Source organism: Contarinia nasturtii, unplaced genomic scaffold (genome assembly GCF_009176525.2).
Source record: "Contarinia nasturtii isolate CC-2019 unplaced genomic scaffold, AAFC_CNas_1.1 Cnas_scaffold_864, whole genome shotgun sequence".
Classification (NCBI taxonomy): Eukaryota; Metazoa; Arthropoda; class Insecta; order Diptera; family Cecidomyiidae; genus Contarinia; species Contarinia nasturtii.
The window spans coordinates 2,217,178-2,240,287 of NW_022198211.1; the positions used below are offsets into that span (position 1 = coordinate 2,217,178).

The following is a 23,110-nucleotide window of genomic DNA, read 5'->3' on the forward strand; positions in this document are numbered from 1 at the left end:
CGTACGTCGACATTTCTTTTCGAAAAATGTCACTAAAAATTTCCATTCGATTCGAAAATTCCATTCATTAATGTTCTTTCGTTTCTTTTTTATCTGTTCTTTTTTCACTCCTGTCTAATCTCTTTATGATACGGAAAACTCAATACTGAAAAGATTTATTAGTTTACGCTGTGCCAAATGGTATTTTTCTTATTCGTTTATTTATTTATTTTTTTCGCTGTATAATTCTACAAAGCCCCACCGTAGGAAAGTTAGAAAATTAAATGCGAAGGACAGCGGAAAATTAATTTTAATCGAAAGAAAAAAGTCGAACCAGAGTTGAAGAAACTACAACATATCTCGAACGTCACTACGTCATGAGATCATCAAATTAAACAGCATCAAATGAGAAGAAAAATCAACAAAAAAAATTAAGATTGACCAATTTAATGAACTAGATGTATCACCCACTGTGAACCTCATTATGTGAACTAGAGCACGTACGTGCACTGCAATGCCAATTTGTGTAGTTTTAATAAATATGAAAAACAAATAGACAATTCTCGGCTTGATTGGAAAATATACTGGAAATACTCAGTCTCTCTCACACACATATACTTTTTCTAGAGTAAGAATCTTAGTACATTACATCGGTGTCAAACCGAATGAATGATTTTCAATTGAACCAGACTTGGATACAAGAAATGCATTGATCAAATGAAAATGCATGGGAATTAATTTAAATCCGTATTGCTGTTGATGCTGTCCTTGTGAGAGAATAATAGTTGGATAAAATTCAATGAAATATCATTGTCACTGGATAATGATAATGAATGAAAATGGTAGTAGACCTCTGTTCAATACACTTTCATTCATAATAATTCGAATAAAATTGCAAATGAAAGCCGTGTGGACTCATGTTCTCTGGATTGCATTGATACATTTCACATCTGCACTCACATCATCATCCCCCAATTTATGAATGAAAACTTGATACATGCGCATTACGGAATTCAGTTTACGTTTTGGTGATAAATTTACGTAAACAACGAAGAAGAAAAGAGAATCCAGAAGAAAATACTCGAAAGGGCGAGTAACATGAGGTGATGATGCAAATGTCAAAGTTGCTACATCAACAATTATCTTGAGGCATTGGTGTGGAAAACGTTTTCGCGTAACACAATGAATTTTGGAGGTGGATTTTGTTTTCACGCACAAACATCATTTCAAAACAAACGTTGTCAACAATTACGTTGAACCAAGAAAATGTGTAAATTCTTCGTTGCTTTACATGGAGAATTTAAGCCCAAAGACCAATACAAAAACCGTTTTCCAGTTGTGAATTCGAGAAACTCAATGGCAAAAAAACTCACATTTCACAATTTTGAATTGGTTTGTTTATTTATCGAAAATGCGAATGGACGTCGACAAGAGAAAAAAACATTAAATAAGCACAGAAATGAATCGCGCATGTTTCGATTTGTGAAAGAAATTCATGCATTCCATATCACATGAAACATGATGCTTTATGGCGCGCTTTTGCTACTATCGTCACCAGCTGCTGTTGTTGTCCCGTGAATTGCTGTGAATCATATCATGTGTGTATTTCAAGCAATTTTATGAATGAAATGACGTCATTCGGCTGCTCGCTTGGGGACTTTGGGGTGTTTTTTACGCACACTATTATGAAAAAAAAACACCATCGTTGCACACATGAAAATGTGTTGACACCACACAGATGCGCGCGCTCAGACCAAATGCCAAGATGCGGCGTCCGTATGATGATGCGTAGCTGTTGCGCTGAAAGGATAAAATGGAAATATGTCCTGATCGTCCTTGAAGCCATGAGCATGCTGTGTACGCGACCAAAATGAACGAAAAAAAAAAACGAGGAAAAATCAATAGTTTACGATGTAAATAACATGAATTGTTGCTGTTGCCTTAACTGCTGCAATGCACCGCAATTTTGATTTTGCTCAGAAATATTTTGCACCCGGCAGTGGTGCAGGGACTAAGGGCGGATAGTGTGGAATTTTCTTGAATGAATGACGCAATTTTTTATCAAATGTTTATTTTTAACGCTCTCACGTTCGACAGCAATTAAATGGAAGTAACGGTAATAATAATGAATGCATGTAATATGCACGTCAAAATAAGTGAGACGGACACACACACACACACATACACACGTATTATTACGTGAAAAGCACAAAAGGTCAATCCTTACGAATATGTACTAACATTATTTTCATTATCTCCACAGTTTTGTGATAAAAAAAAAACAAATCAGGAAAGTTTGGGCTTTCGACATAATAAAAGTCTATTATAAAACGAAATAAAACACAAGCCATGCCATCAAAAATTGTATCGAAGCGGCTATCAAATGACATATGTTTTCCATGTAAGCCGATATTGATTATGTGACTTTGTATCGTTGAAACATTTTATCATGTAACAAGAATCATCACAATGTGCCGTTTATCGACCATAGCAAACTTGCGCACGTTATTTACTCGATATGCGATATAAAGTGTTTGCGTAAAATGTTTCTTATCATTTTAATCGCAAAATCGTCAAATTGATTAGATATCATTATAATTGTAGCTAAGGTTACACGAATCGATTTGAATTGAATGTTGAAAAATTGACACGCACACAGAAAATACTACCTCAAGAATGATTTGTTGCGATCGGATTCAATTAATTAAATAATAACGATACTTTATTGTTTCTTCTGCTCCCAATATCATTACGATTTGTACAAAGTTGGAGTTGGACTCACACGCACATACTTGTCTAACTTTTCTGAACGATGCACGTGTGTGTGCGTGTGTGTGTGTGTCTGTTTTGTAAGCATTGCATTACGCATTTAGATGAATCACAGATAAACAAGAACGTTTATTTAGAATTTTAGGTGACGTGCGCTTTATGTGCAAAATTAATATATAAATTAATTAACAGCAAAATAAAAATCGATTGACGTCAAATTGTTACCAATTAAGCGAATTCCAAACGAGTGATCCATTACACACTTTTTTTCGTTCTCTGTGGTCGTTGTTGATAGAAAATATTACTCTCTAATTACCAATATTTATCGTATTTTGAAACGAAAGTGCAAACACAAGTATGCCATTCAGAATTTGTCGTACATTTAAAAAAAATCTGTTTTCAAAATGTGAAAGGCGCGAAAAACATCTACATGTATTCACAAATCATTAATCAAATCTCTATTTTTGTATTAAGAGACAAATAATCGAAAATACTTTTCACACAAATATTTTGTCGTCTTATGAACGGTATCATAGAACTTGCCCAACAGACAAAATTTAAACTTATTTTTATCCCTTGTGAATCAAAATAAGACAATCTATTTTTCGAATGAAGAAGCGAAAAATTAATGCGATAGAAATGTCATGATTTGGCAAAGAAAATAATTATACATTTCCGACAGGTTAAAATTAGAAAATAAATTATTAAGCCACATTGTTTTTCATTTTGATCAACGGATTCATTGAGCGTTTTTATTACTCAAACCGGATTGAATTTTAAAAATATAATACGGAATAAAAAAATACAGTTTTTCGTTTTCTCTGTTTGAATGCGAAGAATTGTTCAAAGTTCCTTGGGTTTCTTTTCATAAATATTAGTACATGGTCAACTAATCCACCAGCTAGGCAACCACAAATGTGTAAATTGATTTTAATGAGCGCGAAAAATTTCGATTTTCTTCTCTTTATCTTTCTTTTTAAAAAGTCATCGAATTTAAATTGGAATAACATTCAGAGTTAAAAAGTTCCGAGTTTCTACGGCCTTAAACTGAATCAAAGTTCATTAATCGATGGAATGAAGAGTCATTGACAAAGAAACATTGAACTTTTCCCCGGCTCATTATATTTTTTCCGGAGCAAAGCACACTTATCAATGGCAATGAGCCGCAATGAAATTGTGTTTTGGCCAAGAGATTTATTGTATGCGTGTGCGTGTGTGTGTGACGTCTATTGAATGCCCTTAGCTAAAGCCCTTAGCTAAGCCTCTTGAATTAGATTCGGTTCTTGTCAAATAAGTGATGAAGAGCTGAGCAAAGAAGAGAAAATAAAATGAGAAAACACATCAAAAGTAATGATAAAAGCGAGATTACTCAATACATGCTATGACGTACATAGCTACTACCTCAATAGTACTGTACATCAACTATATATATAATTTTTGATGAGCTCCGGTGTCCGGTGGATGAAAAATAAAAAAGCGTATTACAGCCGGTATCGTTAGAATCGAAATGTTTGAAATATATAAAATGCTGAATTCCCCTGATAACCAACAGCCGTTTGGTAACCCCGAACAGAAGCGATAAATTATGAAAGCGTATTCGGAAAAGCTAGCAAGCTCAACAAATGATGACGTAATTTGACTTGAAATACTCAAAGCATTTGCGTGAAAATCTAAAAAGGAGAATTGAAAAAAAACTTCAGAAACCACTTGTAACGCACATGATGTACGCGCACATTTCAATGTCGGTATTGCTGCTGCTGCGTTTGACGCTAGCGATCCGCAAACACTTGTGAATGATAATAATAATAATAAGAAACGCTACGTACAGCTCAATTGAGCCACACGGTCTATCGATCGACCGAAAGACAGAGAGAGTGAAGTGAACAAGTGGTGGGGAAAATACACTGTATATGCTGTATCCAGTCAAATCGAATGAATGCGGAGCTTATTTATACATATCAAATGTATAGTTATGCTGAAACACAGTACCACAATTTAATTTTAGTACCATCCCATTCAATTTCTTTTTGTATTCCATTCGTATACGCGCTCAAACCAATTCATTTACTTGAATTTGTACATGTGTTGGGTCGATATGAAAAAAAGATCGATTTATCTGGTCTTTCCGTCGAGAAATCGGGAAAAAAACATAAACGCTCCAGCGGCAAGCATACACATACAATTCACATTGGAAGTTCCATTTATGGAATATATGATCGTGTTTGTGTATTCCATCGAAGCATGATGCATGATTCGTGACAATGTGTATTTGTGTGTTAGCCTGCGTTCTTACTCTCCTTTGCGCGCTCGTCATCGTCATTGATTTTGTCGGCAGCGACAGCATCATCATCATCATCACCGTTGTCGGACAAGCGTTCACACAAGCTGCAACGTTTCACACAAGACTCACATCAATTTTCATTCATAAAACCAATTGTACAGTCGGCTCGTGCTTCAGTAGTAGTCAAAACGTCATATCGATTAGATGTGCGCTTTAATAGCTCGCATTTTACAAACAACTGAGAGGAAAAAAAGAAAACCGTTCTCTGTCTTTAAAACAGTTACAATTGAAACGCAGTTTCGAACACAAGTTTTAACATTTTTACACACGCACACAAAGAAAAAGCAAAGTTTTATCCAGTTAAAAACAAAAAGTAACGCCGCAATCAATAAAAAATAAATTGATAAAAAATATCTAAATTTGGTTGAAAAACAACATAAAATTATACAAATACGGTATGAAATAAATACGTTTTGTGAAATATCCGTTGGACAGATAAAAAGAGACAAAAAAAGCGCAAGCTATAATAGCAAAAAGAAAAAAACGTCACTTCGAGTATAAAAGTTGTTTGTGAATTTTATGTTCACGGTTCGTGCAATTCTTGTGTAGGAAGCAACTTCACCAAATTTGACAAAATCAAATCACAAATTTCGAGATTGAATAATTTTTTTTGTTTCGCTTTGCGATTCCATTTCGCTCAATTTTATCGTGAACTTTAAATAAAAAATCGATACACATTTTTTTTCTCGTTGTTTTCGATTGGGAAAATATTTATTCGTCAATTTGTCTTGGCGCTATCACATTGTGCGTGGGTGAAACATTCGTGGGGAAGTAAACATTCTGTTTCTGCTAAATTATAATTATTAACTTAAACCGCGAAAAATACTTAAACTGATTTAAATCGAAATTTTAAAAAATAAAATTGAAAAAAAAAAATTGTGTACTGTGTATGTGAGTGTGTGCTAAAATTGAAAGTACACAAACACTCATACATTAAATAAAAACACAAACGTTTATTTCTCTATTTAAAATTAAGTTTATCCAGGTAAATTATCAATATGAAGCAATTTATTTTTCCTCATTTTTTTCTCAATCCAATAGCACCAAAAGTACGAGATAAGACGCGTTGATTTAGTTTTTCTTTTTTTCTTAAGTTGAACAATTATACCTTTGAATAATGAATGTGTGTCCTGAATGAATTTGAATGTGTGTTTGTGTAGCGAAAACTCACATAAATAACCTTTATATGTTATACATTCTAAATAGTATGCTTTGCATATAATAGTAAATGGTTATTATTGTCGCTTCTTTTGTTCACTAAATGTTTTCCATTATTCAAAATTGGTCATTCTTCATCATAGCAGAGCGAAAATTGAAAAATTCTATTAACCTGATCAGGTATTGTTGGTGTGTGTATAGGAAAATTTGAAAAATTATTTTTTAAATCATGTCGCTCTTTTTCATTCATTCTCTTCGTGTAATCATTTAACATGCATTCACTAATTCACTAATAAATGTTCATTACAATAAATTGACAACTAACTATACACAACAAATTATACCACAAAGATATAAATTTGAAAAGCAAACGAAATGAATGTTAAAGCGCCAATGCCGCCAATCGCCATTGACGTCGTTATGTCTTGAAACGAAGAGAAAAAATGAAGCAAATGAAGTTAAATGTTTTTTTTTTCAGTGTTTAAAAGACGGGAGAGAAAAGAGAGTGTTTATGTATCTAATGATTTCATTTTCCATTGTTGCAGACGCTCCATTATTTTGAAATGTTCCATAGTTTTGTTCACTTTTCATATACAATAGTTACCGATTTGATTTTCTTCTACTTTTCCACTTCATTTTTCAATGGAAAAAGTCGATTTGAGGTTGACTCGCTTTTCATTAGGTGTAAATGGAATATTATTTCCAAAAATATATTCAAACATTTTGTTTGAACGACGCAAGCAGACGTATATGAGATTGAAGAAATTTTTGTGCAAGTCTTCCAAGTTCGCGCCACCTACAATTAGGTCGAAAAACGAAATTTAGTTCAATCCATAGCAGAAATGAAAACAAACAACTACACAGACAACACTTTGCACGGATTTATCTGTTGCAATTTTCTAAACCAAATTGATTTCTTTGGGAAAAAAACCAAAATGGATTATTTTTTTTTAAACCTCAAGTTGAGGTCCTCAACTATATAAGAGTGTAGTTTTCACAATGATCTCCACTCAACACATGCCAATAGATGGTGTTGTATGTTGTGAATATTTTTTTATTCTTCATAATGTTTGGAACGACGATAAAACAACGATTGAGTGCAATTGAGACGAAAAAGAAAAAAACCATTTCTACTCATTTCGCATACACACCTACAAATGGAGATTATTTACACAAAAAAATCAAAACATTCTATTGACAAGCAATTTTTTGGGACTTTTGCTTGTTATCTGTCTGTGAAAGAAATCGGATTGCGATTTACTAAACATGCATCATTAAAAATGATTTTTTCAAGTGATTTAAATGGCCAATTGTTTTGCAAAATTTGTTTATTCAAAGTATTTTTGTTTTCTATTCCAATATTTTTATTTTTTTTTTCAAGTGAAAGCTGTTCATTTTCCCTCCAACATAACAATTAATGATTTTAATTTCAGTTTTGTTTTAAGGTGATCTAGGTGGAGAAGTTGAATTTCTATTTACAAAAATACGCTAATTATAATGTGTTCAGTGAGTTACTAAAATTCATATTCCATCAAAATTGTGTGTGGTTGTGTGCGTATGCGTATTGGCGTGTAATCAATGTATCCAATCAATGTGTCTTTCTATTTTATCTGTTTAATTGTCAACTGGATTGTGTGTCATTTTATTTGTTTATGTCTCTGTTTTTTTTAAATCTATCTTTCACTCTTGCCCGATTGTTTTATGTTTTAATCGAGAAAAGCAAATATTGCATTTTTGTATGTGCACCAAACTGTTTTGTGATGAATGATAATTGGCTTTTGCATTTTGTCTTTTGTGACCATGTTCATTTTCTTGATCAATCTTTTCAAGCAGTATTTGTTGATACGGGAGAAGTGAAAAATCTAAATGGAATGAAAACATATGCATAAATGGCAAATGGTGTTATATTGAAGGACAAGAAAAAAGTTCTCTACGTGCTATCTTGTCCGTGTTTTTTACTGTACTTTTTATGTCATTTATATATCGAACATTTTCGATCGTGTTCATTTTTGTTGTTCTATATTTTTCCATTTACAATGAAAGTAACATCTTTGAAGAAATCGTATACAAATTATAAATCACCTACAATTTCAGTATTTTAATCATTAATTAACCTAACTCGTGTTCGATTTCAATGTTAGTAATAACATCTGTGAAAAAATATTTATAGGAAATAAATCGATTCTTCAAAAGTGTGTAGGATTAGAGTGTTTCAGGAATTATACCGAATACGTATTACATAACTCAATCAATTTCGATAGAATAACAAAATCTTCATTTCATCAGTTGACTTTGTATAGCTGTGTGACAATTTCACAACAATGTGTCCATCTTTCGACGCAGAAATCTGTGTTTGCTGTACATCAAAATTGCAAATCGCTATATATAGCATATGTTTATTAACGTTATGCAAACGCAACTGAAATCTTTGATCAACATTAATTCTTTTGCCTCTTTTTTCCGTCTCGCTACTGAAATTGCCGGCTACTGAAATTGTATGCCGAAGAAAACAAAATCAAAGCTAATAAATAACTCACTGTATGTGTACTCAAAAAAAAAGAACTCATGTCGTTGGAACAAATCGATCGGCATTGGCTGAAGAAAAAAATGGACGTTTTCCCACTTTTGTGTTTTATGATTATGATTGTTTGTCTTCCAAACAATCGCAGTAAAAAAAACACTAAACCAACTGTTTGCTCTTCAAATAAAATAAGACGTTAGCACCTTCACCAAGCAGTCATATGTGAGCATTCGCGTGATTTCCATTTGGAATGTTGAGTTCTTCGAGGTATGTTTTTAAAAATAATATTTTCGATGGTTTTTGAAAAGTCAATAGAACGAATAAAGAAAAACAACAAATTTTACTGACCAAATTTTTTACAAACATTTGTTAAACGAATTGAACAAAAAAAATCACGTTTATAATGATAACGGCCGCTCAGAAATGGCATCGTACAATGTGTATAATTACTATCCCGAAGAATTGTATTTCTTTCTCGCATCACAGTAATTTATAAGAGAGATAAACAAATTATTATTAATTGTTTAGCCATTTATGTTTGAATGAGCAAGTGAGAGAGAACCAGCTGGTCTTATCAGATGCAGTGACCGCAGAATAAAAAATGGGCAACACACATACTTAAACACGAACACATTTGTCGGCCAATATTACTATTGAAATGCAAGAGATGCGATTTTACCACATAAATAAAAAAAAAACTACAAGAAAAATGCATAAAAATCGAACACAAACCAAACGGATTCATGAGCATTCAACAACTGTAACCCGGAATATATGTGTGTTTTTTCTCTTTTTTTGCTTACACCAGATAAAAGCAATACAAATTTGTTGATATGCACCCAAGATGTTATGACGTCTGCAATAAATATTTATTTTTTTCTTCTTCTCTCGTTTAATATTTTTCTCAGTCTCACAATTTTGCTCGTTTGCACACATATGCACACGCACCATCACATACGTAGAGTGTGCTAGAGCAATTGCGAGGCTAGAACTAACTGCTTACAGACAAAATCAACCTGGCTCAAAGACAGCGATGGACTTGTACAATGGAATATGATAGGCATTTAATATGCAAAATACGATTAAACCGATTGCACTAGCTATCCTCATATTGTGTCCACACCAGACTCACTGTACACATACTTGCAGCATTCAAGTTATGTGCACGGAACTAACAACACACCGATATTACCCAAGTCTGTGCAATCGATTTGCTTACAGCAAGTTTATCACAAATAGTTGATCGTAACTAGAGAAAAAAAAGACGACGTGCGCCAACATTTCACAATGCATGGTGAGTCCGTTCGGCTTTGCCGCATTTCTCACTCTCTTGCGCGAATTTATATCATCTCGTTGATATCAAAGAGCTGAAGACTGTGTCTACACCGCGCGTGGTCAAACAGGACAGACACAAACCTGAAATTAGTTAGCACAATTGGCGGTGCGGGAGAAAAATAAATATAAGTACAGAAGAGAAGAAAAAAAATTGCATTATAACATATTCTGTTTTCTTCTTTCAAATGAATGCATGCGATTATAATAATAATAATAAAATCACTGTGCTGCCAATAATTTTAAGCTCTTTGAATATTGCATACATGACGATTGTAATGGATGAACTTATGCAATTTGAACAAAGTTGTAGAAAATAAAATGCACGCCATGCAGTCAACTGTAATAGTGAATCAATTCTGTTGAAAGCGGCAATTGAATCGACAAAGAATCGACATTTTTCTGCATCCCGAATGGAAAACACGGATGGTTTACCACATTTTGATACGATCACAAACACACATTCGGTGTCACTTTGTGAATATTAATTATTTAATTATAGATTGCATTGTGTGATTGGATACCAATGTGAGTTTGGTGTTGTTGTTTTTATTTTTCATTCCAAGTGTGCAATTTTGATTCCATCACCCAAAGAGAGCTAAATTCCAGCATTGCAATCGAAACATATGGTCAATTGAAATGTTTGGCCTAAATAACGTTAATCAAAAATCCTTGTGTTCACTTTGGACATTTACACATACACACAAGCAACATTTTAGTGAAATATGAACAGCTCTACAGTCATTTTCCCATATTTGGACATTTTGTCTTTCGATTGGATTTCGGATAGAGTTTTAAATTGAATTACATCACAACATTATGCGCAACAACAACAAAATAAAAAGTCTGACAAATAAAAATGTTCATCGAATCAATAAAAATCGGATATGGTCTTGGACATGCCTGCCAAAATAGATTGATTTCGAAATAAATTGGAACAAAAACCAAATCGATAAACTCACTTCCACTTTTGAGCGAATATTTTCAGTTTTTTTTCTTAATTCAATGTTCAACCGAAAACTAGTTAAAGGTTATCGATTAATGCACACATAAATAACCCAAATAATCGATTATGTCACTATAATTTAAACGACAGCAATAAAAATTGTGAAAAAAAAACAATCCAAAATGTTTTAACCCTAAATTTAATTTTCAACAACTGTGTTTCTCGGCTCACTCGAATTCAATAAAAGCATATCAAAACATCATTTGTCTGACTCAACATCGTGAATGTGCATCGTTAGACCCATCTGCACTACTCATTGTGATGTTTTCTCTTGAATGCTTATACAAGCATCACTATTCACAACAAATTAAATGTGTCAGAGTTCAATTGTATTAAATTAATAAATACGCATACAATAACAATAATATCGTATGACCATAACATTAATTCGGATCGAGAGAACCAACTGTATCTCAACACGATTTGATGAACGAATGAGATGGAGAAATGCTGCAAACAGCATTTCAATGCACACCGCAAAGGCAGTCTACAAATGCACATTATTCATTTTCGATGTGCTTTCCACTACTTTCGTTTGTTAATAATATGTGGAGGATCAGCGAAATCAGCTAACTGAGCGCTTAGAAGAAGTTGAAAAAAGATTTTTTTTTCTTTCTAAGTATTTTAAAGAGAAAAAAATATACACTGATAAATACAAGGCGATAAGTGAATATGTGACAGATGAAAGAAACACTCTGGCATAGAGAAGATTATTACTACAGCGTCAAGTCTCAACTAACTTGAAAAATACATACAGCGAAAAAAAAATCATATCGTAAAACATTAGTTCGATATTAAAAGGCTTAAACCTGTCGGCTTAAACGGCTACTGGCGTTTTGTCAATGAGCGTATGACACTTCTGAAAATTGTACGCGTACGCTACATATTCAAGTGAATGAATTGTGGAAATAATTTGTCAAAGTGTCTAGAAATAAAAACAAAAAAAAAACCGTTCGCCCCTTACTCACTCTTTTGCCGTTTAATTTGTGTACTCAACGGGCAGAATGTCGGTGTGCTGTGCATCAACATCGTTACGATGTTGAATAGTGAATGATATAAATATGTAAACGCGCTATATCACTCTTATGCGTGTGTTTGTGTGTATGAATGTTCTCGTTCATCTGATTGTCGAATGTGTGTTTCATTTTATTTCATTGTTTCTCTTTTCGTTATTTGTTTCATTCTTCTTCCTTTTCAGAATTTGTTTTTGTCTCTCTGTGCGTGTTTCTTTCTCTCTATAATTTATCAGTCACTTATGTTGTCGCTAATTAAATTTTATCATTAATCAAATTGAAAATTTAACCAATTTTTCTTAAATTCACTTAAATGTTTGGCCTCGGTTTTTTTTCTCTTGTAATATTTCGTTCATACTGAGGAACTTTTTATATTTGATTTTTGTTTTTGCCAACAATTAGCAGCGAAAACTAAACGAATTATTTGTTTTTCTTTGTTTTGTCATTGCTAATCGATAGGCAGCTCAGCTCCTGGACAACCCACTACGACCATGATCATGGAAGGACTTGAAACACTTGTTGCGCCATCGCATCACGCATTTCTTCTAACGGAGTCCGCAGCTGCGGCACATTTTAATGTTTTAAGCTTTGATACCTGTCTTTTGAAATCGGCAGCAACAACTGCGACATCTTATGTGAACAATAATAATAACAATAATAACCACAACAACAACAACAATAATCTATTTACAATCAACAACAACAACAACACAAGCACATCGCCAGGCATCAATTGCAACTCCAGCAGCGCGAACTGTATGAGCACAAACAACAGCACAACTGATCACGAAAGCAATAATCCATCATCGCATCACCCGAATCATATCGAAAGAAATTCCAATACGGCGCACCATCAATCAATTTCCGACGCACAAACCGGAGATTTGAATACGCCGGTTACAACGTCTAGTGATATACCGTCATTCTTTGGACCAAACACCATTGAACCACCACCGATAACAGGTATGTTAGTGATTTTGTCGCAAATTCTTTGAATCAAAAACAAAATTAATTTTTTATCACTAATTGATATTTTGAGATTCATTCATTCCGTGCCCACCGCAGGGCCCACGAACACACTGTACTATTTTTATTTGATCAATTTTCAACGTTTTAATAGCATGTGGTAGCCATAGCTCATATTATATTTTTGCATAAAAATTTATTATAATTTGTGCTCGTGACTTTTGAAGTAAACAAATTCGAATGAGCGGAAACTTTTTTTTTGTTCAACAAAAAGAAGAAACTCATTTTGTTGACTCAGGATTTTGGCATCATATTATTGTTGCTGTGTGTGCAAGTTTTTTTTTTTGTAACAGTGAGATGTTTTCATCATGTGATCGTTCTATGTTTTTCTAATTCCATTTAAAGAATTATCATAAATATTTATTTAATCAACTTCGTATTTATCCTTTAATGCAAGAGATTTTTTTTCACTTTCTCAATCAGCTGATACAGTTGTGCGTAATTCATAATTCATTTTCGACAAAGGATTAATGTAAGCCCTAAACGGATCAAGGCAATCAATGGTTATTGTTCTGTTTATTTTTCGAAGAAATCTACTCTACGACAATACATCTCTGAATGAACAATTTAATTGTTTGTTCTTTCGGTGTGGTTGATTTGACCTATTGATTTATCAGTTAAAGATGGTCAAGAGTGCTCGAAAGTGTTTGTTTTTCTTTAACAAAAGAATTAAACGCCAAAAAAGTTCAACTCTCAAGCGAACCATTTGATCGGATGTTATTCAAAATGATTTTGGTTCGACGCTCGCTGATATTGTAATACGATATGTAAAAAAAAAAAAACATTGTCATTTCAATAAATTATTACACTCGAAATAAATTTGCTTTGGTACAATTTCAATATGTAGCCAATTTGTAGTGCTCGTATCCAATTCATTCATGAAAAAACGCGAAAAAAAGAGAAGAAAATCAGTTTCTTATGAACCAATGGTAATTTATAGACAAAATATAGAGAGAAAAAAAACACCAACAAATATCGCATGGCACATTGTATTGCGAATACTCTATTCAAAGACGAACAAAAAAAAGAGTCCGAATAAAACGTCGTCTAGTTTTCTTGTTCGGCTAAGCATTGGGCTGCATGATATTTATAGAGAGTGAGTTGAGTAGCCGTTGAAATGGCAAACAGCGAATGAATTGTAATACATTTGCTCTGCTTGCATATGAATTTATCATATATTTTGTTTATTTTTTCAGTAATTTTATCGCGTTTAAAACTTCCGCAAATCTTTAATAGTGTTTGTTTGTTTTATTCCCTTTTTTCATCGTCAAATTTGTCGTTTCATTGCCTTTTTCGTATATATTATGTGTCTTTGGTTGGCATGTCGGGAGGCAGAAAGAGAGCGACAGCAAGAGATACGCATACAATGCTGTTAATAGTATGTATGTTTGTATGCGCTTTGTAACGCCATCCGTTTTCATAAAGTTCGGCCATTCGTTCGAATGAACATATTCACAGAATTTATTACAGTCTAAAGGCAATTGAGATTACAAAAGTTATTTTACAAGTAAATGGACTCGCTCGGATATATAAATATTAAAATGGTGTGGCCGTTTTATTTTCTGTTTTAAACATTTTTTTTAGTTCAAATTCCAACAGCATAAATATTTCTGAAAGAAAATGGAAAAACAGTTTTTGGTATGTGTGTGTGTTTGTTTGTGCACTCGATTCGATGCAGAAAGTTTTTCGTTCAAAATTCCTCTTACATTGACGAGAAAGCGTAAAAATTCATTTATTTTGATTATTTATGGTCTATGAGACTTAATTTTCGGGTGTATTGAACTTATTTGCCAAATTGTCTCCAATTTTAATGGCATATCCTTTTAATAGAATTGTCGAATGTGCTTGAATGCTTCGAAAAAATAAATAAATTCTATCATATCTCTGTTGTTTTCACAAAATTGCACACAAAACAACAAAAAATTATATCATTGTGGTACTAATAAAAGATTGCCTTGTGAAAAGATGACAAACAACAGAAAATAAATATCAGCGAACAATTGGATGCGCCAACACAAGGCTTCTGAATTTCGAGGGAAAATTTATCTATATCCGTTCCAATTTCAAACTACTAACTGAGTTCTGCCACACGGGATGATCCATGTGACGGCATACTTTCACACGCAACTTCGTTCTGAGTATACCGAGATAGAATTTGTTGTTTGTTTGTATATTGGACTTGTGTCGGTAGTACTCAGTACACTCAGAACGAAGTTGTGTGTGAAAGTATGCCGTCACATGGATCATTCCGTGTGGCGGAACTCAGTGAGTACAGTGAATACCCCCGACAAAAACAGATTTACTTCGCATTTTTGCCCACGAATTAAACCAGTGCTAATACGCCTTCGGATGAATAATGTTCAAATTTTCTACCAAATGTTTAATCTCTACCTGGAAATTATACGAATTAAGCATTTGAAATGATGCAGACATCGAATTTCCGCAAATTCATAATAAAAATTGTTTTGCAAAAACAGAACTGACGATAACGCCACTTCAACAAGACACATACTTGAAAAATTAAACGAAGATTTAAAAAAAATAAAGGTCAGAATTTTGCATGATGACGATCACGACTGCCACGTGTTAGTAATAAGAGACCAAATTTCAAAGGCGAAGAATATGGAAGTTACGCCATTCAAAATGTTTTTTGACACCCATCAAACAGCACAGATCTGTATTTACATACATTTCCAGATGTGATTTATGAACTGTATGCACGACGTAACCGCGATTGCAATTAAACACTTTATAAAGAAGAAAAAAATGCATGTTGAGCGCCTTTTATGAAATGGTGGTGCATAAAAGATCGATTAAAATAAAATAGTGTATTGTGAATTTATAGTGAGACGCAATTTTTGATTGCTATCGAAAAGATTTCGAATGAGATTGATCATGCAGTTGATTGCTTCAAGAAAATTTCCCAATGGAACGCTTCGAGGTGCAAACAACACAAACAACGTGGTACAATAAACCGTTTAATCTATGATCTCTCGATAAAAGCGACCTCACTATATTGTTGTTATGATGTGCATCTATTATTTTTTTTGCCCACAAGTTTCATAAATAAAGAAAACCATTTCAAATACAACAACGCCAAATAACGTATTTCGATATATTTAAGCTGGCTTAAATACATAATCTGTCTAAAAGTGGAACAGTCGTCTTGAAAAAATTAAAAAAAAAGTCAAATATCTTGATAATAAAAAAGTGTTCGATGATGTGAGCTACGTGAAGTTGAAATATCCGTTATGGATTAATCCAAAAGACAAGTGCAACGTATCATTTGATTCGGGATACTTTTCAATACGCAAACAAGTTACTTATATACACCCAATAGAAAATTTATATGGAAAAGACACTTAATTTTCATTCAATTGAGTCCATTTGTCATCTGTACGAATCCGACTCGTGAACAGTTTATCCCTGATTGCGTCGCATCTCTGATTCTTGTGTGTATGAGTGATTCTGAAATGCGATTTAAACATTTCTTTGCAATGCTTACTATGGGGCGTCAAATGAGCACGGCATGAGTAGTTTGCATTGAACCATAAGAAGAATAAGTATAATAAGAATGAGATGATGATGATGAAGAAGAAGAAGAATATAAATATCGAAATGATGTTGTGCCGAGTGCGTATTTGACAAAAAAAACTATCGTTGATAAATTAAATGAAACCGGTTGGCCGACGCTACTGTCATTCGACGCTGTGTCATTTAATATACATGAACGGAGTCACAAAAGCCATAAATGCGATAAAAATTAACCGAATGCGTTAAATGGATAATAATTTTTGCGTCGATGATCTGCCACTCTGCAGTCTGAAGTTGATCTATGAATATTCAATTATGATGTTTTATTTGACGACAGAAAAAAAATCACATTTTTAATTGCACCATAATTAACCATTAAATTTTTGAATGAGAGAAAAAAAGAGAGGCATGCACTGACTATGATTTGATTTTTGTTTGGCAATTTGCATAAATTCAGTGGCACAAATATAAACCAATTTTATCATTTTATTTTTATTTTCTAACGTTTACGTTCTTGTTTGTTTGTTTTTTTTCTCGTTTTTTTTTTTTTGTTTTAATTCAGGTTCAATTGATTCAGACGATTTATCGTTGGAACCGCAAACAACATCAAGCCCGCCGCACAGCATCTGCAGCCCATTGAAAGAAGAACGTTGCAGTCCATCGTCGATAATAAAAGAAGAGACAAGTAACACGAGCAGTGTTAATATGTATCCACATCACGGTCATCAACAGAACATTCAAAATGAACAGAGCCTGCAATCGCCACAAATGCAAAAGCAAACACACCATCAGCAATCACAAAACGATCAAAGCATCGATATAATTTCGTATCGTGGCGTTTTCACAACAACAGCCAGCCCAACAATTGGTCTTGGCACACAAATGAGCTCACCGCAAATGTCCATTTTGCCTGGACAAATGTCACCGCCTTCATCGATGACTGGATGGAATTTACCCAGCCCCGATAAGACATTATTCCAACCACCATTGTTCAGTTTGCTTGGGCCAGCTCCACAAAGTACTAGTCAAGCACACTATGTTCCACAAAATTCAACAACAACACAATCACCGTCACCGGTAAGCCAACATCATTCGCACTACGACGAACGTTCGCATCAAGTCGAATTGATCGGCCTAAATATGGACTGTTCAAATCTTATTCTCAACAAACCGCCAAATTATGGTGCCACCATTCCAACATCAATGTCACTTGATATGCATCAAAACAACGATATGAATCAATATCAACGGGCACCCATGAAATATCAGTGGCTCGATTCACCGATCGATTATAATTCACAACAATCATTGCATGTTTCGCTACCATCGTCATCCGCTTCGGGCGGTTTGATTCCAAAACAAGAACAATTCACTGGTTCGATGAGCTGCTCGAGTGACAGTCATTCGCAACAAATGCAACAACAAACCGTGCATGTACAACAATCTCAATCGATGCAACAGCAGCAACAGCAACAACAACAACAGCATGGAATGCAATCATCTTCGTATAATGTACAATTGGCCGAATACAATCCATCGACAAGCAAAGGCCATGAAATTTTATCACAAGTTTACCAACAAGGCACGTTACCATTGAAATTGGTGCCCGTAAAACCGCGTAAGTATCCAAATCGTCCAAGTAAAACACCTGTACACGAACGACCATATGCATGCCCGGTAGAAAATTGCGATCGACGATTTTCACGTTCCGATGAGCTAACGCGTCATATTCGTATTCATACCGGTCAAAAACCATTCCAATGTCGAATTTGTATGCGATCATTTTCACGTTCCGATCATTTGACAACACACATTCGTACACATACCGGCGAAAAACCATTTAGGTGAGTGAAATACAATTCGTTTCCTATATGTACACAATAAAACTCCTAAATACGGTGGAAATTAAAAAAAAAACATTTCTTATATTATTTATTCATACGTATGTTTGTATCATTTTTTTTAAATCATTCAGCTGCGATATTTGTGGCCGAAAATTTGCACGTTCCGATGAAAAGAAACGACACGCCAAAGTACATTTAAAGCAACGCATCAAGAAAGAAAGCAAAATGTCGAGCCAGAGTTTGATGCAGCAGCAGCAGCAACAACAACAACAGCAGCAGCAGCAGCAGCAGCAGCAACAACAACAGCAACAACAGCAACACCAGCAGCATCATATGAATATGATGCATTCACCGGATCAAACAATGATTTCAATATCAACACCAAATTCCACATTGTAGACCGAGGAAATGTCGACACAGTCGACATCATCAAATCAACCACAACCTACATTCGTTATTTCATCGACGGTTGCAAGTACGATGGATACAGCAATGCTGTCACAAAATTCGGTTCTCCTTGACGTTGGAAAACCTTCCACAGCCGCCATAAATGAGATTGAAGACATGAATATTACCGATTATCAACAACCATCACCACCATCTGGCACTCATTTCGATGACGATGACACAACGGCTGATGATGACGATGACAATAGCAACAGCACCACCGCCAATGGAGATGCAAAGAAACAAGTAATTTTCCTATTATTTTTAAAGTAGACAAACACATAAATCACAACTTCTCAAAAGCGATAATCATAATAACTAACTAATTTCGTAACCATTATGAATGTTACATCTTTCTATCAGAGAACAAAAAACAATGTTAAATAAATATGAAGCTCAGTTTCTTGTACTGAATACTCAATAGGGTGCATTGTTTTCATAAAATTACCATGGGTACCCCCAAAATCTATGTTTAGCGATCCCTCATTTGAAAGGTCAAATTGGATTTTTTAAAATTTGACTTTTGTGAAAAGTACCGAAAGGTCAAATGAAAGATCGCTAAAACACACTATTTGGGGAAAAAAATCATTACAGGAGTTCTCCATAGACAACCTCCCGACATAGAATCTTTAAACAAAAATTATGCACCCTAATACTCATAACAAAAAAAAAATGAAGAAAAAAAGCTACAACAAAATCGATCAAAAAATAAACATCAACAAAGCATGAAAATGTCACATGATACGCCAGTGCCAAACAATTTTTAATCTTTCTGTATCTTTGTATCAAGTTATTATCGATGTTAAAATGTTCCAATTGTGAAAAAAAGAAGAATAAAAAACACATTTCCGAATGAGAATTTTTCGCTCTCACGAATAAGCTCCATGAAATGGCGTGCAATTTATTTGTCTTTTGGAAGTTGACTGTTGTAAAAATTTAATATAACATAAAGCTGAAATTGTTCATTTATTTTCCGAAGAAAAGATGGTTAAAAAAAAGTTTGAATGTCATGCATCATCTGCTATTTAACCGTAAATGTTGAACTGTTCAAATGAATACTTTACTTAAACATTTTTTTAGCTAGGAGTTAAATTCCCTAATTATAATTGTTCGATCTTTTTTCCGTTTCGTTGCTGACGTTAGCAACTTAAAATAACTATATACTTTTTTGTTGTATTTGTTCTAATGACAGCGAAAAGAGAGAGAGAAAGAGAGAGAGAAAAACGAACCACGAGAAAAAGACAGGTAGATCAACTCGTTTGCGGTTAATGACAATTTCAATTAGTATTTTCAGTATGAAAGAAACAAGCAAGTACATAAAAATGATACTTATATTATATACAAAAGCCGTCGTCGTTGTGAATCTATTCGCCAAATGTCATTAGAATGAAACAATCTAAAAATCATCAATTATCTCGAAATTGATGCAAAAATTCTGTGATCTCAGTTTATTATTATATTACTGCTAAATGGCATATAATTATGTTCTATTAATTATATAAAGAATCATATATTTATTATCTGAGCAAGATAGAGTGAAAGAGAGAAAAAGAAACCATTTTGAAAACTTTTCCAGTGTTTTTTCTGTAGAAAAATTGAAACATTTGATTGCAATCGCTTTGTTGTGTCAGTTCATTCATTTTATATTTTCTTTCTCAATAATTTTATGTAGTAGTGATCCTCACCATTTTTTAACTTATTTTTGTCACATGTAGAAAGTTATTTGATAAGCAAGTGAGCGCCAAGCTAATTGAATTTTGATAAAACACCCAAATTCATACATTTATTGACTACACCACTTCGAGAACGGTTAATTTTCGATTTTGATCTTAATTAAATGCTGTTTCAAATAAGTGAACAAATAATTTTTTTTTTTTTTTCACAATCACGCGCAACTAATTTGGTATTGTTTTTGGTACAGAAATTGAATAAGTCGACTTCAGATGTCGAATTTATGACCCCAAACACTACTCCTCCCTCCCAAATTAATCATTATTACTTATCAAGATTTTAGTTCGTATTTTCGCCATTCAATTTAGAATTTTGTTTAAGGTGTTTTTGTTCTGGTTCCAATTACAAAAAAAAAAAAACAAACACACATACCATGACGTGAATAACTGATGCCATTTTAACATTAAGTGCTAAGTACGATGGTTAAGATTGTAACAAATTAACTGATCATACAACAATTAAATATCAAATCGGTCATTGGCCGTGGATCAAATCCAAAAATGGAAAATCAATTCAATTACTCTTTTACTTCGTAAACTAATATATTCGTAGGATGTAGAGAGACCAGTTTCCTAAAATGTGAGTTGTGCGCGAGTTTTTCTTTTGAAACAAAAAAAGCAGGCTGTTGATCATAACAAGTGCGATTGCAATGTTAATGTGTAGCATATCGTTGTGAGCACGGCATTTGATGCCATTGATTTATCGATCTCATAGACACACAGGCATAAATGATGATGAATACAGTGCAGTTTTCAACGAAGCGTAAAATGATTTTTATGAAACGAAAATAAACAAGAAAACACATAACAATGAACATAACATGAAAACGGTTCAATGAAAATAAAAAAAAAACAAACAAATATGATTAAAATTCAAATTCGAGCGTTTGACTTGTTCGTTTAGCATTTAACCAAAATTAATGCATTTGTTGACATAATTAAATTCAACGGTTTTTTCATCATCATCATCATGATCGTTTTACCTGTCAAAATCTGTTTCATTTTCGTCTTTTCCCCCCTTGTTTATTGTCAATACATGTTCGCTTTATTCTCGATGTGTACGCGTGCGTGCTCGCGCCGTTCAGTCGAATAACAATGACACCATAAAAAGTCATACTTAACCATATAAAATTGAATTATATTCACCATCAAGAAATTTGAACAATAAAATAAAATCAAAGGCATTCTCCTTAAATACATTCATCGTTCGCTGAGGCCCACCTCTATTGAATTAAATAATAAATATCCATAATAATGCATAATAATAGAAAACCATTTATGAGCACACACATTTACATAAATTGTTGAAAAGAATATCTACAGGTATGTTTTGAGGAGAGAGAAGAAAAAAACAGCAACACAAATAATAGACAGCAAAAATTGAAATCAAACAATGTGAATAAACGAGGAAGAGAATTTACCTTGTTTTTTTATAAGAAAAAAAAATCATTAAATTTATGCACATGCCATGGACTATTTCTCTTAAGGTTGGGTCAAAACATTTTCACATCTTTTCAATACAATAAATGAAACGAATCTTGTGGCAAAAACAAAAATTACGCATACCATTTTCTAGCTTTAGTTTTAAAAAAAATCATTTTATATTCGATGAGAGCAAAACGTGGAAATCTTCATTGATACAAAATGAAAATTGAAGCGCATAGCCATTGTCATCCACATAAAATTGAATGAAAAACAAACTAAATACATTTTTGACTGGTTTGAGCAGTGGTTGTTGTAGTTTACACAAAAGTGAATTACTTTCTTCGTTCTGAAGAGATAACTATTATATTGTACGCAGGTGTTTCGAATGGCCTTAAAAATGAATTAAAAACAAATATTTAAAACAAAGACGTTGATTTAAACAACTAAAAAAAATGTTGCATTTTATACATACAAACAGATTTAATGAACTAAAATGCGATGTGAAGAATGAACGAATATTTAAAAATTCACAGTGAAATGAAATCAATAATACGTAAAAACACATATACAAAGAAACAAGTGCTAATATTTTCTGTAGATTGCATTTAATGCAGGAATGAAACAAATAAACAAGTGAAATTAGCTGAGAATGAAAAAAATACGCTACTAGTTTAAAGCTAAAACTCTTATAATACATAATTTATTTTTTCGACACTATTTTTTAAACATTTGCACGGAACACACCGTTTCGAATGGCCAAATGTAGAAAGTAATGGATATTTTCATTTTGCGTTACTTGACGCATATGAAACGAATATATTTTAATTTTTCCTCTTTTTTTTCTTCAAAAAAAACCCTACAAAATAATGTCGAAAAAAGGATATTGTTAATAGTTCATTTTCAATGAGGCAACCATGGGAGTCTAGCTTTTGTGACTCCCGCTAAGTAGCTACTCAATCGGCCTACATTACAAAAAAAAAAACAA

The 23,110-nt window shown here is 33.3% G+C and overlaps 1 protein-coding gene across 3 annotated transcripts in view; it reads left to right on the top strand.

The window, feature by feature from the left end:
• Positions 1-23,110, top strand: part of LOC116342347 (probable serine/threonine-protein kinase yakA) — a 47,951-nt gene extending 24,841 nt beyond the window's left edge. For all 3 annotated transcript variants that reach the window (XM_031769910.1, XM_031769912.1, XM_031769911.1), the window contains 3 exons: positions 12,579-13,082; positions 17,242-18,523; positions 18,655-23,110. In XM_031769910.1, coding sequence (XP_031625770.1) covers positions 12,579-13,082; positions 17,242-18,523; positions 18,655-18,922 — 2,054 coding nt within the window. In that variant the 3' untranslated portion in view covers positions 18,923-23,110. The remainder of the gene's footprint in view (positions 1-12,578; positions 13,083-17,241; positions 18,524-18,654) is intronic.